The 20,490-nt window shown below is 42.0% G+C and overlaps 1 protein-coding gene across 1 annotated transcript in view; it reads left to right on the top strand.

Annotated features, from left to right (window-relative positions):
• The first annotated feature begins 2,598 nt into the window (after positions 1–2,598).
• The window catches only part of usp43b (ubiquitin specific peptidase 43b), a 74,071-nt gene continuing 56,179 nt past the window's right edge, over positions 2,599–20,490 (top strand). The window contains exons 1-2 of the mRNA XM_071474469.1: positions 2,599–3,967; positions 10,669–10,815. Of these exons, the coding sequence (XP_071330570.1) occupies positions 3,341–3,967; positions 10,669–10,815 (774 nt within the window). The 5' untranslated portion in view covers positions 2,599–3,340. The remainder of the gene's footprint in view (positions 3,968–10,668; positions 10,816–20,490) is intronic.

The following is a 20,490-nucleotide window of genomic DNA, read 5'->3' as shown; positions in this document are numbered from 1 at the left end:
GCCACTGGGCCATTACTGCAGAGGTGTAAATAATTGTATGTTTCATCTTTTACTGCAGAGTGATGAAAATATCCCAGTTCATGACTTTTTCATAGTTTGATTACATCTTTCTTCTGCTGTCAATGACTGTAAAAAAAATGCCTGAAGGCAAATGGCTCTGGTTTGTTGTGGCTGGGAATTCATCAAGAATCTGGATTTAGCTTAGAAAGGAGGACTGATTCAAAAGTCAAGCCAGCAAATGTCAGCGAAATTCACCTAGTTTCTCCTGGCCAAATGGAGCCTTAAATTTTATTTGGGGTCATTGTGTCTGAGTGGGATCACTTCTGGATGCATCATCTTTGTCCATTGCAGGAGGGATCTACATTCACCGTGGAGGCTCCTGATGTCCCACAACTACTGGACACAACTGGCACGAGGGACTAAATATGAAGCACATTTCAGGCAAGTTAAAATTTCTAACCCTAAAAACAAACCAGTTATTTCTCTTTCACATCAAATATATGAGATTAGTTAAGCAACAATCAGATAAACCTAACACATACCACTGGATTGAGTTTAATGTTCAAAACCTCTGCTTCATCAGGACTGTGTGGGCGTGTTCGATCAGATATGATTGATAGTATCCTGGCAACATTAGCAGTAAATACCACAACTGTCATAACATTTGAATTCAAGTTTTGATAAATCCTGATTAGTGCATTGAATCATGTGACATCACGTTTTATCCTACTGACCTCCGTCCATTTCAAACCAGCGAGAAGATGCAGTCAACAACACAAATACAGAAATGTCTTCAGTCAAATGAACAAAGCTGTTCTAACTTTAGAAAAAGATTTTATGTTCATGCCAGATAACATCACTTATGGTGAGAAGCTGACTGAGGGGGAAAAAAGTTTTCAGAGCCTTTAATAGTTTGCCTCTGCTGGTTCACAAGAACAGGAGGCATGTTTGGTCTATGTTGTGTAAGAGAGAAGATTGTGATGTGCCTCCTCCTCTCTGAGGCAGGCGATGGAGGGAAAGAGTGTCTTTGGTGAGGCTTGCCTGTATACAGGCCTTCAAATTCATTTGTAGTGCTCTGAGTGCAAACCTGAATATTATTGACTTTGCTCTAAAGCCTTTTTTCTTGAAATTGAGTCTCCTGGTAGGATTATTGCTTCCCAGCAACAACAACAACACCAGCAGGTACTCCACACCATCACCAGCACCACTCTGAAGGGAAGCAGAGTAGGAGGCTCCCCTTCCACACACACACTTGGCTCAGTGTTCAGGTTGCATTTGAGGTGAGGAGGAGGGTTAGTCATGCTTTAGCTCACTGCTGTGATAAATCTGCAGTTTTTTAGTGTTAGTGAGACAGTGGTGTGTGATTAGACATATCTATGTAGTGAGTAAAGGAGATGAGCAGTGCCGCTCTCCTACTTCATGCCCCAGGAATGATCCTGCAATAATCCTGGAAACTGTAACCTGTGATAAATGCCTTTCAAGGTTTAGCTAATGAATTTTGTCAGTAGGATGCTGGGGTCACTCTCACTCTCAGGCACGCACGCGCACACACGCACAAATGCTCTCTTTTTATTCTGAATTGGCAGGAATCGGTGCATTAGACAGTCTTTTATTCACTGGCAGTGCCCATAGAGAAGCTGACAACAGGCATCAACAAGGAGCTCACTGATTTTAAAACATCAAACACAGGTGGCTGATGTCATTTTCACAAAACAGATCATTGACAGTTTGGTTGTGATAGCACAGGGATGAGGGGATTCTCCCTAAGAGATGCAGTGATGCAAGCGCAGCACTTTTTGTGAGAACCTCAAAATGACTCAGGGATTTTCATCACAACATAAACTGCATCAAACTTTTTGGCAAAGGATTATTCATGTTTTTTTTTTTTGTTTGTTTTTTTTTTACAGTTCTTTTTCTGTGATGCATTTAGTGTTGATGTCGGTTATCACACTGATCTGTGGTGGAATTTTTATTAAACCAGTGGTTTGTGAACATTTACAGGACAGTTGTGACAGCTGGGACCCCTGTCATGTTTCTGATGTCTGAGCTGTGCAGTTTCACTTAATTTGAATGACTGTTTGAGTCTCAAAGAAGTAAGAATAGCAAATATTTCCTAAAAAGCAAGACTGTAGAAAAGTTAAAAAACAATTGAAAAAGATTTTGTTTCTCAGAAATTCTGATATTCTTCTTCAGTCTGTCTGTATCTTGGAGCTCTTTTAAGCCATTGAGTTCAAAATGTAATAAAAACTATAACTACAGAAAAGAAAATGCATGGTTGATTTAAGTTTGAAGAATTAAACTACAAAGCAGGAAATGTTATCACAAAAATAGATGAAGTTAATTAAAATTACTTTCTTACCTCAAAATGGGTTTTGCCACAGGGTTTACTTCCTCACATGTGAAATAAGGACTAAATTGAGCATGTGGAGTGGATCAGGTGATTCCTAACTTGTTCCTGATTGGAGAAATTAGAAGTTTTACAACTGTCCCCTGTTGCAACTACCCCTGGTCTTCCCCGCCCAATTAATTATCTCATGACCCTTCAGGTTTATCTTGTGACCCTTTGGAGGGCCCACACTTAAACTGGGCACCACTGGACTGAACCACCTAACTGTATATAAAGTAGTTTAAAGTAGCTCCATCTCAACCAGCTACAACAGTTACATGTCATTTGATGCATTTTAACAACATAACAATGACATAATAATATATCATCCATAGGGACATTTTTACTTTGATTGTTTAAATACTTTCATCTGACAATAACTGATTCATTTTACTTAAATTAGATTTTGAATGAAAGTAAGTTGGCTGCTTGTAATGAAGTACTTTTACACAATAGTGGTACTTTTACTTAGGTCTGTGTACTGTTTTTAAGGGGTGAAACCAGAGCCAGTGCCAGTCAATGCCGGGATGGACATGAATCCAGTGTACAGTGCTCTCTCTTATCCCCTCCATGTGCTGGAAAGTGGGAGGGGGCAGTCACACAATCACAAGCCTTTTCCAGGCGAAGTTGGGAGCGGTGGGAGGGGGGCGCTCAGTGCTGCAGCTGGACGGCGGGGCGGCTCTAGTTGTGCCGGGCATGACGAGATGCCGCGGTGTCGGAGTGATAATGAACGCCTTCAGTAAGTGCTGGGATGGATGAGGAAGGTTTGCTGTCAGCGCAGGCTGGAATAACAGTGTGCTGTTGTGCCTCCTGGCTCCGCGATGGTGTCACCTCTGTGCGCTTTTCCCTCTGCGATCCGGACAGGGGACACTGGCGGAGAAGTGACACACCGGCGCCGGAATTCACACAATTATCAGGCTCAGAATAAACCGGCGAGGGCGTAGAGGTGCTGCCATGGAGAGACAGAGCAGAGTCAAGGAGGACATGCCGACACCGAGGGAGGACAAGCGCAAAGAAAAGAAGCCGAAATCCGGGAAGCTTTTCCGAAAGAAGCCGCTGAAGTCTGTGGGGAGTTTCATGAACAGAATCATCAAAACTTTGGGCACTTTCACCCACTTTGGAGACACGGACGCGCAGGACGCCGAGGACGACGATGGGGGCTTTCGGAATGGCGCACCTTGCACCCTCAGCGCCAGCTCAGGAATTATCAAAGAGGATGTTCAGGTGTCTTGGGATCGAGTGGCGAAAAACACTTCGAGCACGTCGTCTTCTCTGTGCATCGGCAGAGAAAAGCTACTTTACCAATACGGAGACAAAATCCCAGGTGTCCTGGGGCTGAAAAACCACGGGAACACCTGTTTCATGAACGCCGTGGTCCAGTGTCTGAGCAACACCGACCTGCTGGCGGAGTACCTGGGGCTGGAGCGGTACAAGCTGGACCTGACTCACAGCAGAATGAACGGGGTGGTGGAGGGGGACGAGACGCGGCTTGCCAAGGGAGAAGTCACGGAGCAGTTGGCATCACTTGTGAGGGCTCTGTGGACTCTGGAGTACACACCACAGCTGTCTGTGGACTTCAAGGTACCCGAAGTACACATCAGCCATGAAACACAGTCTATTACAGAGCATAGGAGCTCTGTAATGACACTAACACATGGGGTAATATTAAAAGGTAGTGGCAGTATTACAGGGTCAGTATTATCATTAACTGAAGTGCAGAATAAGCTGCTGCAGTCATAACATAATCACATGTTTTGCAGACAGAAGGCCATAAACAGCAGTATGAAGAGCAGAGTAGTCTGGATGTAATGATCAGACAAAAGAGGAGAGTCACAAATCTTACGTCATTCACTACACCTCCCAATAGTTTAACAACCACTCTCTTCCCACAGGTGGGAACAGATGTACAGTTTGTCATGTGACTTCAGGTGCTAATGAGGCTGCTGCTCGTTGTCTGAGGGCGCAGGGTCAGACCCACTGTCATGACACTAAACACAAAAAGAAAAGGGAAAGGTTCGCCCTGTTGGCATCATCTTGTGAACAGCAGGGTTGTGATGATTTTTAAGTTAATGATGCCCCAGGTTCCCTAAAGGCAGCTCTGTGCACCACTATAAACCAGTGTTTTATTTCCTCTTACAGCATGGAGAGTGAGGCGGGTACAGGTGACTGGGAAACTGTGCATTACACCATTTATTTATGCTGTGATTCAAAGTATGTTGGCACAGGAAGGAGAAGATTTACTTTCCACTGAAGAAATCTTCCTTCCCCCGAGGATCAGGGGCTGTGACACAGTCCTATCAGGAGACCCTCAGGCTTTCCTACTCTGCCCACGCTGGAGATAGGGGGAGAAAAGCAACCATACTTTATCTGCCTGCAGCTCTTTGCTCTGGATTTCTCTGAGCCATAGTTCACAGCAAGAAGGAGATAATATAGAGCAGCGAACAAAGAAACTCCACAATGGAGCTATTCTTGGAAATGCTAATTACTCCATAAGAAAAGGGTACAAGTATGGCTACTGGAATATCTTGACCCCTACTGTATAGGTACTTGAACGTCTTTTCTCACATCTGAATGTATTGTAATGAGGAAGGCAAGAGCCAATTAAGTGCAGCCTATGAAATGCAGCGTTGACAGTCAGAATCAATTTATTCTCTCTTTCTCTTTTGCTCTCCCATCTGTCGTGGTCTCTGAAAAACTCAACTCCCCTGTTACAATAAATTCTGTCAGCCGTGATTCTTACTGCCAACAAATCCCCAATTCCACACTTTCATTCCCCTCCTACCTCATAGGAGTCTGATATCAGATATTTCCCGGACAACAATCAGGGGGAACAGCATGGAAACATCTTGCCAAGATTAAAAGACAGATTAAAAGAAAAACACTGAACACTCCCACGTGTATGTGATGAGATGTTTCCCATGTTACAACACACACACACACACACACACACACACACACACACACACTCTGCTGTCCCTCTTGGATATGGTTTGTGACCATAAGAGGTCCAGAGTTCATGCAGCCGAGGCCTTCTGAAATTGCTTGTTGAGTAATGCCGCAGCTGCCTGGAGGGAGGCTTTGTAAAATAACCAGATAGCTGTAAGGCTTGTGTCTGACGGGCTAAATTGGCTCCAAGTTGCAGGAACTCCAGACAGCGCAAAGCATTCAGAAACAACCCTGTGAAAAGGAGTGGTCTTTGTTTACATGACCCAATTAGTGTGTTGTTTTTGTAAATTGATTATCAGTCTGTGGAGGCCTCTGAAAGTCAGGTGTTCAGCCATGAGGGCATTGCAAAGGTACAGCTAAAGCAGCCAGATTAAAAAGACTTAAAAGCAGTACCTTTCATACCCATCTTCACATCACATGAATTTTGATAAGGAACGATGAAAGAGGAAGTCTTGACAGGAGCTCTTTTTTTGACAATTACCCTTTCGACAGAACGTTTACAGCGCAGCGTTGTGTTCTGTTTTAAGTGAATAATGTCGTTCGTGTACACCTGTCCCGTAGATGTGGAGTCACACTCGTCTGATCTAAAGTTCTTCAGAGTTAATGAATCAGCGGTGGCCTCTTCACAGGTCGGCTGGCTGCAGAGTCCCAGTGAGGAGAAAAAACAAAACAACAGAGTCCTGCCGAATACCTGGCGCTCTGCCACATTCCAGTACCACCTGGCTTGTAAGACGAGAGAGGTGGAGGAGGGAAACAGTTTTTATAAATCTTCTTGTTGCTTTGTGATATTTTACATAGTCAGTGTGTCCTGAGCCTCCACTCTCACAGATGTGTCTCTGGTCGAGTTTCTTCAACCTGGAAGCAGATGTGTGCTTTTGATCTGGACAGTTCTCGTGCGTTTTCTGATTCCCCCCTGGAAGGATGGTGTGTTTGCACAGAGGGGCCTGAGCAGGGACAACCCCTGAAACTCAAACAGTTACTCAACAGCCAATTTATCCGTCTCCATAACAAGAGAGGCCTGAGAAAGAAGGGAGTCAGGGTGAGCAGGCGGGATGACTGAACAGGAGTGTCCTCCTCCCTACCGTCTACACTGATGGGTTTATTTAGGGAGGTATGTGACAGTATTTGCTGTCTCCGTGTTAATTTGTAATGGTTACAATTGACACTGCATGAAAACTAGCAAACAAGCAGAGAAGTATGTAAAATAGACAGCTAACAGGAATGGATAGACAGTTCAAACGGTCAGGGATAAATATAATGATGTGATTTGCAGGAGGGAGCATCACTGTAGGATCACAACGCACAACAATGTTGTTTTAAAAAAAAATTGCAGCTCCTGCAATTTGAATATTGCACTTGGCCATTTTGGGATTTGAATTATATCTCAATCAATTGTGCAGTCCTAATAAATAGTTGAAAGAGTTAAAAATGAGAGGAAAAATCTAAATAGTCAATTTAAATAGTCAGCTAAAAGTAGAGGGTGAATGGCTGAGATAGTTAACATTAGCTAAATGTCAAAGTCAAGGAGGAACGGTTGAACTAGATAGCTGAGTTAAACAGTTAAATGGTCTGGCTATAAACAGTTGAAATAGTTAGCTAACCCTTACGTCCTCATTGAGAAACTCTGGTTCAGGCCTTGTGCCCCACCCACCAGCACCACTGCTTGCGCTTGGTGGAAGAGACAGGTGGAGCAGCAGAGAGTATGAGGATAGTTAGTGAAGGAAACATCAGACAGATTCAGCCCCGTGTTTGAGCCTCAGTCAGACTCAGACTCAGGAGTTTTTGAGGAGTTTGTTGTGACCAAAATCAGGCACAAGGAGATGTATCAGAACGGTTAGCATAGATAGCATCTTTTATTGTGATTGTGCTAATGTAAACTCTCTCTCTGTGTACCTACCAGGTCTCAGGTTTCACTGCAGTTCTAATGTGGAATGGGTTAGGGATGTGTCTTTGTATTTTATAAAAACACCATATGGACTTGATTTTCATCAGCGGGCGTCTTTAACATTGGCTAATGTAAATGTAGGTTAGTTATCTAAAAGTAATGAATAAAAGAGATGAAAATTGTTACCTTGCTAAACATTAATGAATGAATGGTTGAAATATTTGCACTTAGCTGAAAGTAAGTGTTCTGGGATGAAATAGCCACGTATATTAAACAGCTGAAATAGTTAAACAGTAATGGAGTTGAAATAGCTAAAAGTAACAGGTAAATAGTTGAAATATTCACCACTGGCTAAATGATGTAGAGGATAGATGGAGTGTTTTCTAATTTTCTCTTTATTGTTTAGTTAAATGGTTATAAACTGGCCAGTGGCCATTATGTCACAGAGAGCAATAAAAAGCACAGAGCACTTTCCACACCCGCAATTATATCACTGAGACAATTGCCACCTTCAAAAGGCTGTTGGTAATTACTGTTATTGCTTTGCTGTAATGACTAGCTGCACAACAACTTAAGGTTAGTGCGTGTCCATGTCTCTCATGGTTTTTATCATCATCTTCACAAAGCCTGAATGTTTCAAGAGCATCACTTTAAAAAAAGATATGCTACATGTACTATATTGAATCTTCTCCAGTCAGACTGATTTAGAAACATTTGTTATAATCTCATATGATAGTTCTTCAATTTCACAGTGTGGAGGCCACATTACAGAGCTATACATTATATAAACCATGTGTGCATGTTGGAAATATACCATCTACATGAAGAGAATACACGTTTAAGGCTGTAAATACAGTGCAAACTTACGACTTCCCAGAATCCAGTGGTGGAAGAAGTACCATTGCTGTATTGGTACTAAAAGTACCAATACAGCAATGTAAAAGTACTCCATCACAAGTGAAAAAACAAACAAAACCAAACTGGTTTGGTTCCTCTGACTGATTTATTGTTACATTCAAATGTAACAATAAATCATTAGATGATTAATACCGTAATACAGTATTAATACATTAACACTGAAGCATCAGTGAGTCAGCAGCATGTTACTGATGTAGCAGCTGGAGGTGGAGCTAGTTTCAACCCCTTTATATACAGGATCACCAGATCAGTCTGAGGGATCATCAGATGATTAATGGGGAAGTTCTGATTCACAAATCTTTCTTAAGTTTTTCCCTAATCTTTGATTTTTGGTGAGACAGTGGGTCACTTGAACGTTTATTGAAATGAAACCATGTGAGACATTTAGAGGGGAAAATCACTGTTTGGTGGAGCTGTTACCAACTCATAGATATCAAAATAAACATCAAATAAAAGTAGAGGAGTAAAAAGTACAATATTTTAGGGCTTAGCGATTAATCAAATTTTGTTAATTTCCTTTTTAATTTTGGCAATCAACGATTATGGAAACAAGATAATCCAGATAAAACAATAATTGTGCTGGATTCTTTTTCATAACAAATTTCACCCCCCCCCCCCCTACAAAAACCATCCCTCCAGCCACTTCCTGGGTACGTTTAGTACATTAGCAACGTATGAAACATTACCCATCTTGAGCAGTTTCCTAGTTCACCTGGTTCAGACGTTTTCTATATATATTTATATATTTTTCTATATATAGTAGGTAGAGATATTTTAATTTATATCACGTATGACCAGAAAAGCTCCAGAGACACAGCGTTTTTTGCTTTGAAATCTTTTTGGTAGTGCTTGATATTAGATATTACCAACAAGTGTGCTGCCAGGGTTGATGTGTTGTATTGCTTACACGCTTACACTTTTTTTTTTCAGTAAATGTGTGATGTTTCCAAAGTCAATGAGTTACCATGTTAAATAATCATGATTTTTGCCATAATTGAGCAGCCTTACAATATTATTGGAAGCATAAAGAAGCATAAATTGGAAATGATGACGTAAAGTACAGTACTTGAGTAAATATACTTAGTTACTTTCCACCACTGCCAGAATCAGAGGTTAGTCATTTTTAAGGGCAAAAAGCACAATTAACAGTGCAGTGATGATGTATACTAATAATAAAGTACAATGACATACAACTGTCCATTTAAAGCCGTAGCTCTGTATTTGTTAACTTTTCATATTTTGTGACAAACCTATCTTAACGATTATCGTGAGGATCCAGTGTCGGAAGACAACACTTTCTGACCCCTTTGAGATCTCTGAGGCAGAGGAGGCTTCACTTTCACTTTCAAGACAAGATCAGAGGAGGAGATTAGAAATCTTATCGCTCTGCCAAGACTCCACCAGCAGTTTTTATCTGTTTATGAATTTTTATGTTCACTTTTCACTTCTGTCGGTAACTACATCTCTGTACTTTGAGTCCTGGCTCCTCTGAACGTCTCTCTCTTTGAAGGCGAAGTTGACTTGAGTTTATGTTTCTTCACTATCTTTTATTCAAACAGCCAGCATCTTCAGCGACAGGGCTCTAGCTTCATCGTCAGACATCCTACAACACGTTATGCTGTAATAGTTATAAGAGCCATTTCACATATTAGTGGATTATGAAGCAATGATTACAGTCATCTGTTCCCTCTGCTATAATCTCTCATCACTGCCTGTGCTTCTCCAGGCTGCCAGCTATGGTTCATGCAGTTAATTCCTGCCTAATTGAGTTGGGTGCCATTCACATCTAAAGTCACATTATACTGTGTCTAAGCTAAAGTAGTCTTCAACCCACTTTTAAGAAGAAAGGTATTCACATCTTTATTAATATGTCAAAAATATTGAAATTTGGTTTCTTAAGAAGAAAAAGGGGATGGCAATTTTTTAGAAAGTAAAACTTTTATTAACAAGCATATTTTTTTTACGTCTTAAACAAAGGCAGATTTTGGAAAACCACAATCTGAAATGACACTGCATTGGTTAAAAGCCTGGGCTGGGTGCAGATGAGGGAGGCGTGAACAGCGTTAGTGCAAATTTGCAATTCTAGGATTCCTCTGATCAGCGTTCTGTGGAGAACCCGGAGCAGAGCTGCCCATTCAGGTGCCTCAGCTGTGCCAAAGAACGCACCCGGGCTGTCAAAACCAGTAAGCAAGTAGTGCTGGAGAGTCACATTAAGTGTGAGTGAACTCTGTAAGAAGGCAGGTTTATTTGGCTTTTCCAGGTATCGACTAAGGCTTTAATTCTGACAAGCTGTCAGGTAACAAAAGCCAGTTAAACCAACCTCTACTGTTTTTGTTTTTCACTGAAGTAAAATGTAGGATTATGTGGATGGGATAATTATATTCATGGATTTCAGGAGGTTTCTCTGTGAAGTCATAACAGCAGTGAACCATTTTCCTGCCTCATAAAAGGCACTTTATCAACCACACTGTCATGATTATGGAGCTGCAGAAGAATTACAGTTTCATCACAAGTCTGTTTCTCCTCTCTCTAGACTATAGTGTCCAAGTATGGATCGCAGTTTCGGGGCAATTCCCAACATGACGCCCTGGAGTTCCTCCTGTGGCTGCTGGACCGCGTCCATGAAGACGTCAATCTGGCTTCCCACAATAACAACAACAAGACCAAAGCTCCTGGAAAGGTAAGAACCCAGCAGGCTATGAGTTCATGACCCCAGTGTCACCGATCGGGCAACACGTCCGCTTTAACGCAGCATTTTTTAATAAAGGTTCTCCCTGCATACTGAAGTGATGCATATCTAATACATGACTCATTGTGATCAAAGACAGGAATTAATGCATAATATATCATGAACCCCTGTGGCTTGATATAAAACAAAGGTATTATTAGTTCATGTGATCACATGGCATCTAAGGGATCATCATTTTGTGAATGTTAACTTGTGTATTAATTAAGGTGAAACTGTATTATTTTTAAGTCGTGTCTCAGACCCGTGCGTTTGTTGTCAGATGAAACTTTCTGCAGGGATTCTCTTCTCTAAACTTTCTGTGTATTTGCTTTTCTTTCTTTCTATTCACCAGATCAAATGTTCATGCATGACCAAGATAACATGCATTACATGATGCAGCAATGTAGCTGACGATGGATCTTACACAGAGTACACACTAGCAAATGTTTGTCCTCCAGTGGTTTATATCCCTATGTTTGTCTTGTTCCTTATCAAGATAACAAGTCTAACCTCGCTGATAAGGTTGTCCAGGAGTGTTTTGATAATTCCACAGACAGTATAATCTCAGCTCCTCAGAGGTTACCTCCAGGTCTCCAGATTTGTTCAGCAGTGCAGTTTTCATGCAGTCTGAGGTGTGCAGCCTCGCTCTGTGTCTAATGCATTGTCTGTGGAGAGCACACGTGTGGCGATTTGTTGTTTGATTTTTCTCTCAGCGCGGCTCCTCCTCGAGGTAGGCCTGCAGGCACGGTGCATCCTCATACTCCTTCGGTGGAACCTTGAACTAAGACATTAAAGCAGGATTTTCATGTAATATTAAATCGTGTTTTCATTTTTGAAATAGACATCCCTTTTCTTTTGTAGTTGTGATAACCAGTGGCATAATTTATTACAAGTGCTACACTTGGCTGTTGGTGAGTCATTGCAAATAAATCTACTCAAACTCAGTGCCCGTTGTTTCCTGAGGCAGTAGCTGCAATGATTTATTCAGTTGTTTCATCATTGTGGGATCAGGAGACATGGAGATCAGTGGGGTCCTTCACTCCCGAGGCTATACAATACATTTCCTATGGAAATTGGTCTGACCGAAATGCAACCTTCTCTTGCAGAAAAGGCAATGTTTTCAGAAAGTGCACTGTCAGCACAGCATATCATTACAAAGCCAAGGTCATATTGAAAAATTTGGCTAATCTGTGGGATGTGAGTTCAGCTCCTTTTCTCTGATTCAGTGTTTGCTACTCTCCTCTACCACAGGTGATACTTGATCCTTCCTGTAGAAAATGAGAGATCGAATGAGGCAGCGAGACAAATAACTGGAAATCTTACTTGACAACTCCCCCAAGTTTCTTATGTTGCTATTGTTCATACACAATGCTGTCATATCACACGAGCTAAGCTGCCATCTCCTTGTGAGCTGGATTGTGCTTTAATTAAGTGAACGATGGGGTGAGGTGGAGGCGTGGGAGGAGGTCTGGACTGTGTCTTTTGGTGCACGTGGATCTACAGAGGACATGACAGGAGGTTAGGGCTGGAGAGCTGCTGATAAGGTCTGTCATGAAGACTCTGCAGCACCCCAGGGAGAATGTCGCCACACCTTGTTAACACCCGAGGAGCTGGTGAGCCATGGAGGCCACAAACCTTTAAAGAAATGCTGACCTAATCCTGGAACCATCCTGTCTCTGATTGGATGGAAGCCAACATGGTAAACATGTCTGATATCCAGTGACCAGTCATTGATCCAGCCAAGACAAGCTGGAGTGAACACGGAGGTGAGGCTGACAACCAGAGCCAGTGAAGCTGCTACTGAAGTTAGCATGCTAACCAGCTAGCCCTGGCCCATCTCGTCATTTTCCAATAGCAACTCAAGCGTGTAGCGCTGCTCCTGTGAAGAAACTATGTTTGGCAGCTGAGAAAACTCACAAATAACCCCTTTGTCATTGTGAGCATGTTAGCATGCTGATGTTAGCATTTAGCTCAAAGCAACACCGCACCAAAAACACAGTCTAATAGAGCCACTGGTATGACTATAGACTGAAAACAGGTTACATGCACTGGCTGCAGTAAACTATAAAGCAAAGCTCTTAATTAATGCCCACTCTGCTCCAGCTCTTTTTTGGCTAGTAACAAAACGAATTAAATTGCAGATACAAGCCATTAAGATGAGGTGACTTCCACTGTGTTGACTAAATTTGTAAAGTATGAAATGTCTGTGGGAGTTAAATAGGTGCATTAACCTTGTACCTGTCTTAATCAGGTAATAGATGCCGAAGCAGTAGCTTTTACTGGTACACTTGCAGTATTAGCCCTGATGCACAGACTATGATTAGCCCATTCCCTCCTTAATCTCTGTGCCATATTATGGGACAGTTAAAACCTGTGACACGTTTAATTATGGGAACATTTCAGGCGAATACAGTGCTGTAATAGAATATGCTGTATAAGAATAAATATCCCTTGAAGCAAGAGGGAGGAGAACAAGAGAGCAGCGCTGTGGCCTCTGTCCAGAGCAGAGAATCTCTTGTGACAGTTGTCTCTTATGTTTGTCCAGGCCTGCTGCCATCAGCCAGTGTGGGCTCTCTGCACACACCAAGGTTGTCATGGATTTCGGGTTTATCAGTGAGGAAACATGCAGTCAGATACTCTGCTTAGTATCAGGGAGGGGAGGGAGGTAATTCGAGTAATTCGGTCTCCTCATGAATCATGGTGTACTCCTTATCCTCTGCTCCGTCTCTGTTGTAGCTCTCATACTGTATCTCTACAAGAATGTACAGTAAAGCCGTGGTATGCAGGCTGCTATCACTGCTCCACCCACAAAGAAGCTTTGTGAAGGGCCTCACTGCGGGGAGGAAGTGTCCAAATCACATTCCTCTGAAACGTTAAGGAGCCATTCAGGATCAGTTTTGGTCTGTCATTTTTTTTTTTTAATTTTATTTTATTTGCTTGTTTATTTTTTGTCGGTTCACCTCAGCGTTAATCTCCTCCGCCACCACCCCACTGGAGCTCTGGTGGAGCTGACAGAGTCATCCAGGGTCACAGCCAGGCTGATGGGAGGCGTCAGCCCCATTTACCAGTCCACGCACGTCCCCACTCGTAGCTGAGGAGTTTGCAAGCTCAATCCTTCCCTGCTGCTAACTCAGGAGCCTGTGGGCCTTTGCTAATTGTTTTTAGGCATGTGTTGTTAGTTACCACTTGGGCTCTAGCACAGGAGAGCCCGAGCCCACAGAAACACACACCCCATTCCACAGTCTCCTCGGGCTGGCTATGTAGTCGCAACTAATGAGTGTCAGACTGGTTTGTAGTTGGAACTGAAGTATTTTGGTTTTTGTAATGGAGGGTGACAGTTCACAATCCTGGACGGACACAAGCAGACGTACACTACACACATTCTAACATTTACCGTTGACTCCCCATGGCTTTGACTCATGGCGCGAACATTCTCCCTTGGTTTGTTGATCGTTTATCACTGAGGAAACAGTGCTTCACGCTTGCGCTCTCTCTCCCTCTCTCTCTCTCTCCTTCTCTCCCTCTCTCTCCCTCTCTCTCTCTCTCTCTCTCCCTCTCTCGCTCAGCTTTATGAATGTGGCTCTTTGTAAGTGGCAGGAAGAAAGAGACACTTGTTGTGCAGCCCGACTACAGAGGAGGAGAGGTGAGGCTGAGTTCCCTGCAACAGTGTGGCAGTGGGTGGGGGGACAGTAAGTAGTAGTGACAGTCGGAGAGATGGGGAAACAGAGAGAGATATTACTTCTTTGATTCTACATGACAAAAATTGCTGGTAGTATGTCGCTGTTTACAAAATGTGCCTGGTCAAGCGAGGCCACTGTTTCTTTAAAAGCACAGGCACAGAATTTACAGTGGCAAGAAAAAGTCCCTTCGCATTGAGCTGGTTTTCATCATTGGTTGCTCGTAAAATTAGATCAGATTTTCATCTATGTAACAATTGTAGACAACAGACACAGTGTCCCTGAGCTAATATCAGACAAATAGTAATGTTTTATGTCTTTATTAAACGCAGCCATTAAACATTCACAGTGCTGGTGAAAAAGGTAACTGAATTAATTTAATAACTGGTCGAACCTCAAACCAGCTCCTCCAGTAGCTGCTGATCAGACCTGCTCAGTGTTCAGGAGGAAGTTTGGAGCTTTCTTCCTACAGAGCTGCTTCAGCTCAGACGTGTTCTCAGGATCTCTGCTGTGAGTGGTTCTCTGAGGTCAATCCACAGCATCTCTGCTGGGTTAAGGTCTGGACTCTGACTGGGGTCTGACTCCAACAGGTGGATTTCCTTTGTTTGAAGTCTTTCTGTAGTAGATTTACTTTGGTGTTTAGGGTCATTGTCCTGCTGCATCACCAGCTTCTACTGAGCTTCAGCTGGTGGAGCCACACTGACATTATCCTTTAAGAGACCTTGATAAACTTGGGAATTTATTTTATTTATCATTTATTTTCCCCTCGATGATGTCGAGCTGTTCGGAGACATAAAAGCCCCAAATCATGATCCCTCCACCCTACTTCACCTTAGGGATGTTTTCATGTTGGTGCAGTTCCCTTTTTACACCTTACATAGAGCTGCATGTTCTTCCCAAATAATTCAACCTGAGTTTCATCAGTCCATTAAACATCTTCCCAGTAGTGTTGTGGAGAGTCAAGCTGCTCTTTGACAAACTTCAGGCGGGTATGTGATGTTTTAACAAGAGCAGCAGCTTCCTCTGTGGTGTCCTGACATGGACACTAAGCTCCAGGAAACCATGCACCATGATCTGTGTCTGGTGGACTCATGAACAGAGATGTGAACCAGCTTTGAGCCTTTAGCTGTTATTCTGAGGTTCTTTGTTATGTTACTGATCATTGTGTGTCGTGCTTTTGGCGTCATCTTAGCTGGACGCCCACTTCTAGGGAGAATAGCCACAGAACTAAAGCATTTCCATTTATAGACAGTTGGTCTGACTGTGGACTCATGAAGCTCTAAATGCAAATCAACAATTCTTGATTGTTCTTGATTGTCTTCTGAGATCTCTTTTTTTGCAAGGCATGTTTCTTGTGAACAGTAAACTCAAAATGTTTAAGTGTGTTTTTTATAAGTCATAGTAGCTCTGACTCACTCATCCAATCTGGTTTCATTGATTGACTCCAGATTTGATACCTCCTGACTCAAGTTTGCTTTTGTTAATTTCATTAACTGAAGGGTTCACATGCCTTTTCCAGTCTACCCTGTGAATGTTTGAACAATGTTTTCAACAATACAATGCAATGAGTTTTATGTTATTAGTTAAAATGGATTGGGTTTGTTTATAATTGTAACTTGGATGAAGATCTGACCATGTTTTAGGAGTTCACTGCCACTGTTTAATCATCAAAACAACAGGAAACATTAATGTGAAAGCTTTAGGTTCCTGGGCTTTACTGCCCACAGTGACTGGATAGTCTCACTTACTGTATGTGACAGTTGGAAAAAGATACTAAAAGTAGGGAAGCAAGCCTTAAGGGATTTTCTTTATTCGACCATTGGACATGTTAACAGCTGATAGAAACCATTAAATAAGTGATGCAACTCAAAGTGCACATATTTCAATTATAACTGTGGTTTTACTGTTGTGGCCCAAAATCCAATTAAATTTGGTACTTGAGGAATAAATTAAACAGACATAATTTAATTTATAATAATAAAATAATGCATTCACTTGAAAGTGACTCGCTTTTGTTGCTATTCAATGAATACCCAGATAATAATCTGACCCAATTTTTCTTGTACTTTCTTTATTCTTTTGTTTATATGACAGGGACCATAAAGACAAACATTGTTACACACAGATCAGTAGAGCCACAGATGTAATCTGCAGCCCTCGTCCATGGTTAGGCTTTTAAATCGAAGTTAAAACAACAGTGTAGAGGTAGAAGTTTGACGAGTGAATGTAACAATGTAATCACAGTTGTTCACATCTTTGTTGTTGTGTCAGTTGTGTAGTGACAACTCTGAAATCTAAATCCAAACTAACTTCTGATTTAAATATACAAAGCTTTAAGAGTCATTGTCTTTGTATCCTTTCAAAGGTACTTTGTAGAGGTGAGGGTAGAACTGGACTTCCTCACACAGGCTCGCGTCAAACTCAGCATCCATATTTGTTTTCCAGCCCATGTGCATTACGCTACCCTTGTAGCACAGATTTCCACACCACAACTTCCCGTACACCCTCCAATTACATCATGCAGCTTAAGCACGTTGGCTTAAGTGAAGACGAACTGCACAGTAGGAATTATCGTCAGTAGGACTGTACTGTACAGACCTGCTGTAAAATATGGTCAAAGTCACAATTATGAACAAACACATAACAAACAAATCATTGTATAATTCTTGTCCATACTAAAACAAACCTTGAGTCCAGTCAATGAAACCAGATTAGAGGTTTGAGTTAAGGCTACTTTGTCTCGCAAAAGATAGATCTCAGAAGACCTCCAATCAAGAATTGTTGATTTGCATTAAACAGGAAATGTTACTGAGTCATCTCAGAGAGTTTAGATCTTCATGAGTCCACAGTCAGACAAACTGTCTATAAATAGAGATGATTTTTTTTCTATGGCTACTCTCCCTAGAAGTGGGCGTCCAGCTAAGATGACGCCAAAAGCACAACACACAATGATCAGTAACATAACAAAGAACCTCAGAGTAACAGCTAAAGGCTCAAAGCTGGTTCACATCTCTGTTCATGAGTCCACCAGACACAGATCATGCTGCACGAGTAAGCATCATGATTTTGGGGCTTTTCTGCCTCTGGACCTCAGCAGCGTGAGATAATCAAGGGGAAAATGAAAATGAATATATCTGAGCTGAAGCAGCTCTGTAGGAAGAAAGGTCCAAACTTCCTCCTGAACATTGAGCAGGTCTGATCAGCAGCTACTGGAGGAGCTGGTTTGAGGTTATTGCTGCCAAAGGAGGTTCGACCAGTTAAATCCAAGGGTTCACTCTTCTACCAGCTCTGTGAATGTTTAACGATTGTGTTCAATAAAGACACAAAAAGATTATAATTGACATAGATGAAGATCTGATACATACTTTGTCTTTCCACTGTGTCCTCAGTGAGACAGAACTGACAGGTGTTGATCAGCCTGGTCCTCATCGTCCTTCACATTAAGAGCTCAACAGTCACAATGTGGCACTCCTGCTTTTATCAACTGTACTCTCTTGTCTTCCTCTTCCTGGAGATACATGTACTACGTGGGTGGTTGTGTACTGAAATTAGACACACATCCAGACAGTGACCCAGACGTTGTACCAAGATTTCAAACTAAGTTTCTTTTAACTTATTCTAGCAGCACACGCCTATAAGTGTATCTCCAAACCCACAGCCGAGCCATGCAGTTGGCTGTGTGTGGTCAGTGCTGCTCCCCGCTCCTGTCAGGGCTAGATGCGAATGGTTGTCTTGTGATTCTTGTGTGTTTTGTGCTGTTTGTGTGCATGTGTGTGTTTCCTCTCCACTCTGCCTTTGATTCTGTCTGCCGCACCAGGCTGAAATGGCTTCCTGTGGCTAAAAGCCACCCAGCTGGAAAAGCAGCTTGGAGGGAAGGGTCCGAGTATGACCTCTGTGTGTTTGAGGTCTTCTCTCACCTCCGACCCAGATCAGTGTTGATTGGCTGAGAGCCTTAAGCCCCCCACAGATGCTGAGATGAGGGATGTCTGTGTGTGGATGTAAGTCTAAAATGAACTTAATATGTCCTTATAAATGGCCACTCAGTGTCTTTGTGTCAGTCATGGAGGTTGGATATGAGAAGGAGCTGGTTTTCAGGCTCGGGGTTGCTCAGTGTGGCACAGACACAATTAAGCTGTGACTGTCTGACTGCTCTGGACAACACAATTCATCACCACTGGTTTAAAGAACAGTTAAAGGACATTTCTAAAAACTGCCTTTGTGCTCTGCAGGGAGCCCAGTTCCTTATTAATGCAAATAAGGAACATATAAAGACAATGTGTCTTGCAAGAATACATTCCCATTATTATTGTTATTGTTTTTTTTAAAATTAGGAACCCAACATTATAATTGCCATCATCTTCCCTTAAAACGATTGTTTGGACTTTGTATTTATGATTTCCTGTTTTATTTTTAAATTATTTTCCTTGTGTCCAATTACCATTGCCTCCCCTATGTATTTAATGCCAGCCTTACACCAAATGACTCACATTCTTCTGCCTCCCCGGGATTGAATGAATGTCACTATTTGCATGAGCCAAGACTAAAAACCAAAAAAAGATATGTGTTAAACATGTTTGACTTTATCAGACTGAAAAAAAAAGATTGACCTAAAACAACTCTTGTGAACACTTTACACCAAACGATCGAGATGACTGGAGGGGGGTGGAAAACTCTCATTATTTTATTCCGACATTTGAATTTTGTCTGCACCACTGAAATTACTTGAAAAGAGGAGAGATTTTTAATAAGGGGAAACAAGGTTACTTTTGTGTTTTTTTGAGTTTTCAGAAAGGTGACGTGAGTCTAATTATCTAAAAAGTTAAATATTTACCAGTTAAAAGTTAAAATCAGCAGCATAAATAATCTTCATCTTGTTTTGTAGAGAAATAAATCAACAGCCTGATTCTTTGTTCAATAAAGAGAAATTCCCTCCCACACACAAATTATCCCCAGCGCTGCTGGGTCTGATCGGCAGACACCTCCAACCCAACAGTTTAAGTGATGCAGATTTGCTGAGTGGAGACTTTCCAGAGAGTGTGTCAATTCAATTGCTCAAAACCGGGCTGACTGGAATGATTTAAACAGTTGTTGATAGAAATAATTTAAGCAGGGAGGCACGCCTGTCACGCCAAGTCCAGTTTTAATGTGTTATCTTGAGTTAAATTGAATCTGCCTGTGAAGATAAATGGATTTTTTAAAAAAGCAATAATTATTAATCCAACCTCACCAACAAAGGCTGGTTTAAAAAAAAAAACAGCTTTAATCAAACACAAAATGTGCATTCCTATAATATTATACCTTTAATCCTTCTTAGCTCTGTTGTTTATATGTGTACATGAACACATTTATTGCTGTTTGTGGCAGCCGTTCAAACTCGACCTAACTGGCAGGTACCAGAGCCTCCTGAGGGTCTCTGTTGACGTTCGCAGTCGTTTTATCCTCATCTGTGTCACCACAGTCATCAGCAGCAGCCGCAGAAGCAGGAGGGTAATAATAAACCTCATCAGCTCAGGAGGCCGACCTGCCTTCATTAGAATTAATTTCCTTCAGCCTCTCCCGCTGCTCTCTTAAAGGTGGAATAAATCTTCTTAACAGACGTCTCACAAAGTCATATTCACCAGCAAACTTCGTCCTTTTCAGGAGAATGATGTTTAAACTGTCAGTGTTTTATGACCTGCATCATGTCCATGTATCAGTGAGAAATGACTGACTGCACTGGGCTTAAATGTTCACCAGTCTATCACAGGGCTGACATATAAAGAGAAAAACAGTCATTCACACTCACATTCACACCTACAGGCAATTTAGAGTCACCAATTAATCTAACCTGCATGTCTCTGGACTGTGGGAGGAGGCCAGAGCACCTGCAGGCATGAGGAGAACAAACTCCACACAGGAGGTGCCCGGCTGAACCACCATACTTCCCCAAATGAAATTAGCTTTACTACTT

The sequence above is a fragment of the Trachinotus anak genome, unplaced genomic scaffold (assembly GCF_046630095.1).
Source record: "Trachinotus anak isolate AG129_WGS33_773 ecotype Australia unplaced genomic scaffold, CSIRO_AGI_Tana_v1 ptg000003l, whole genome shotgun sequence".
NCBI lineage: Eukaryota > Metazoa > Chordata > Actinopteri > Carangiformes > Carangidae > Trachinotus > Trachinotus anak.
This window is presented reverse-complemented; position numbering and strand designations above follow the sequence as displayed.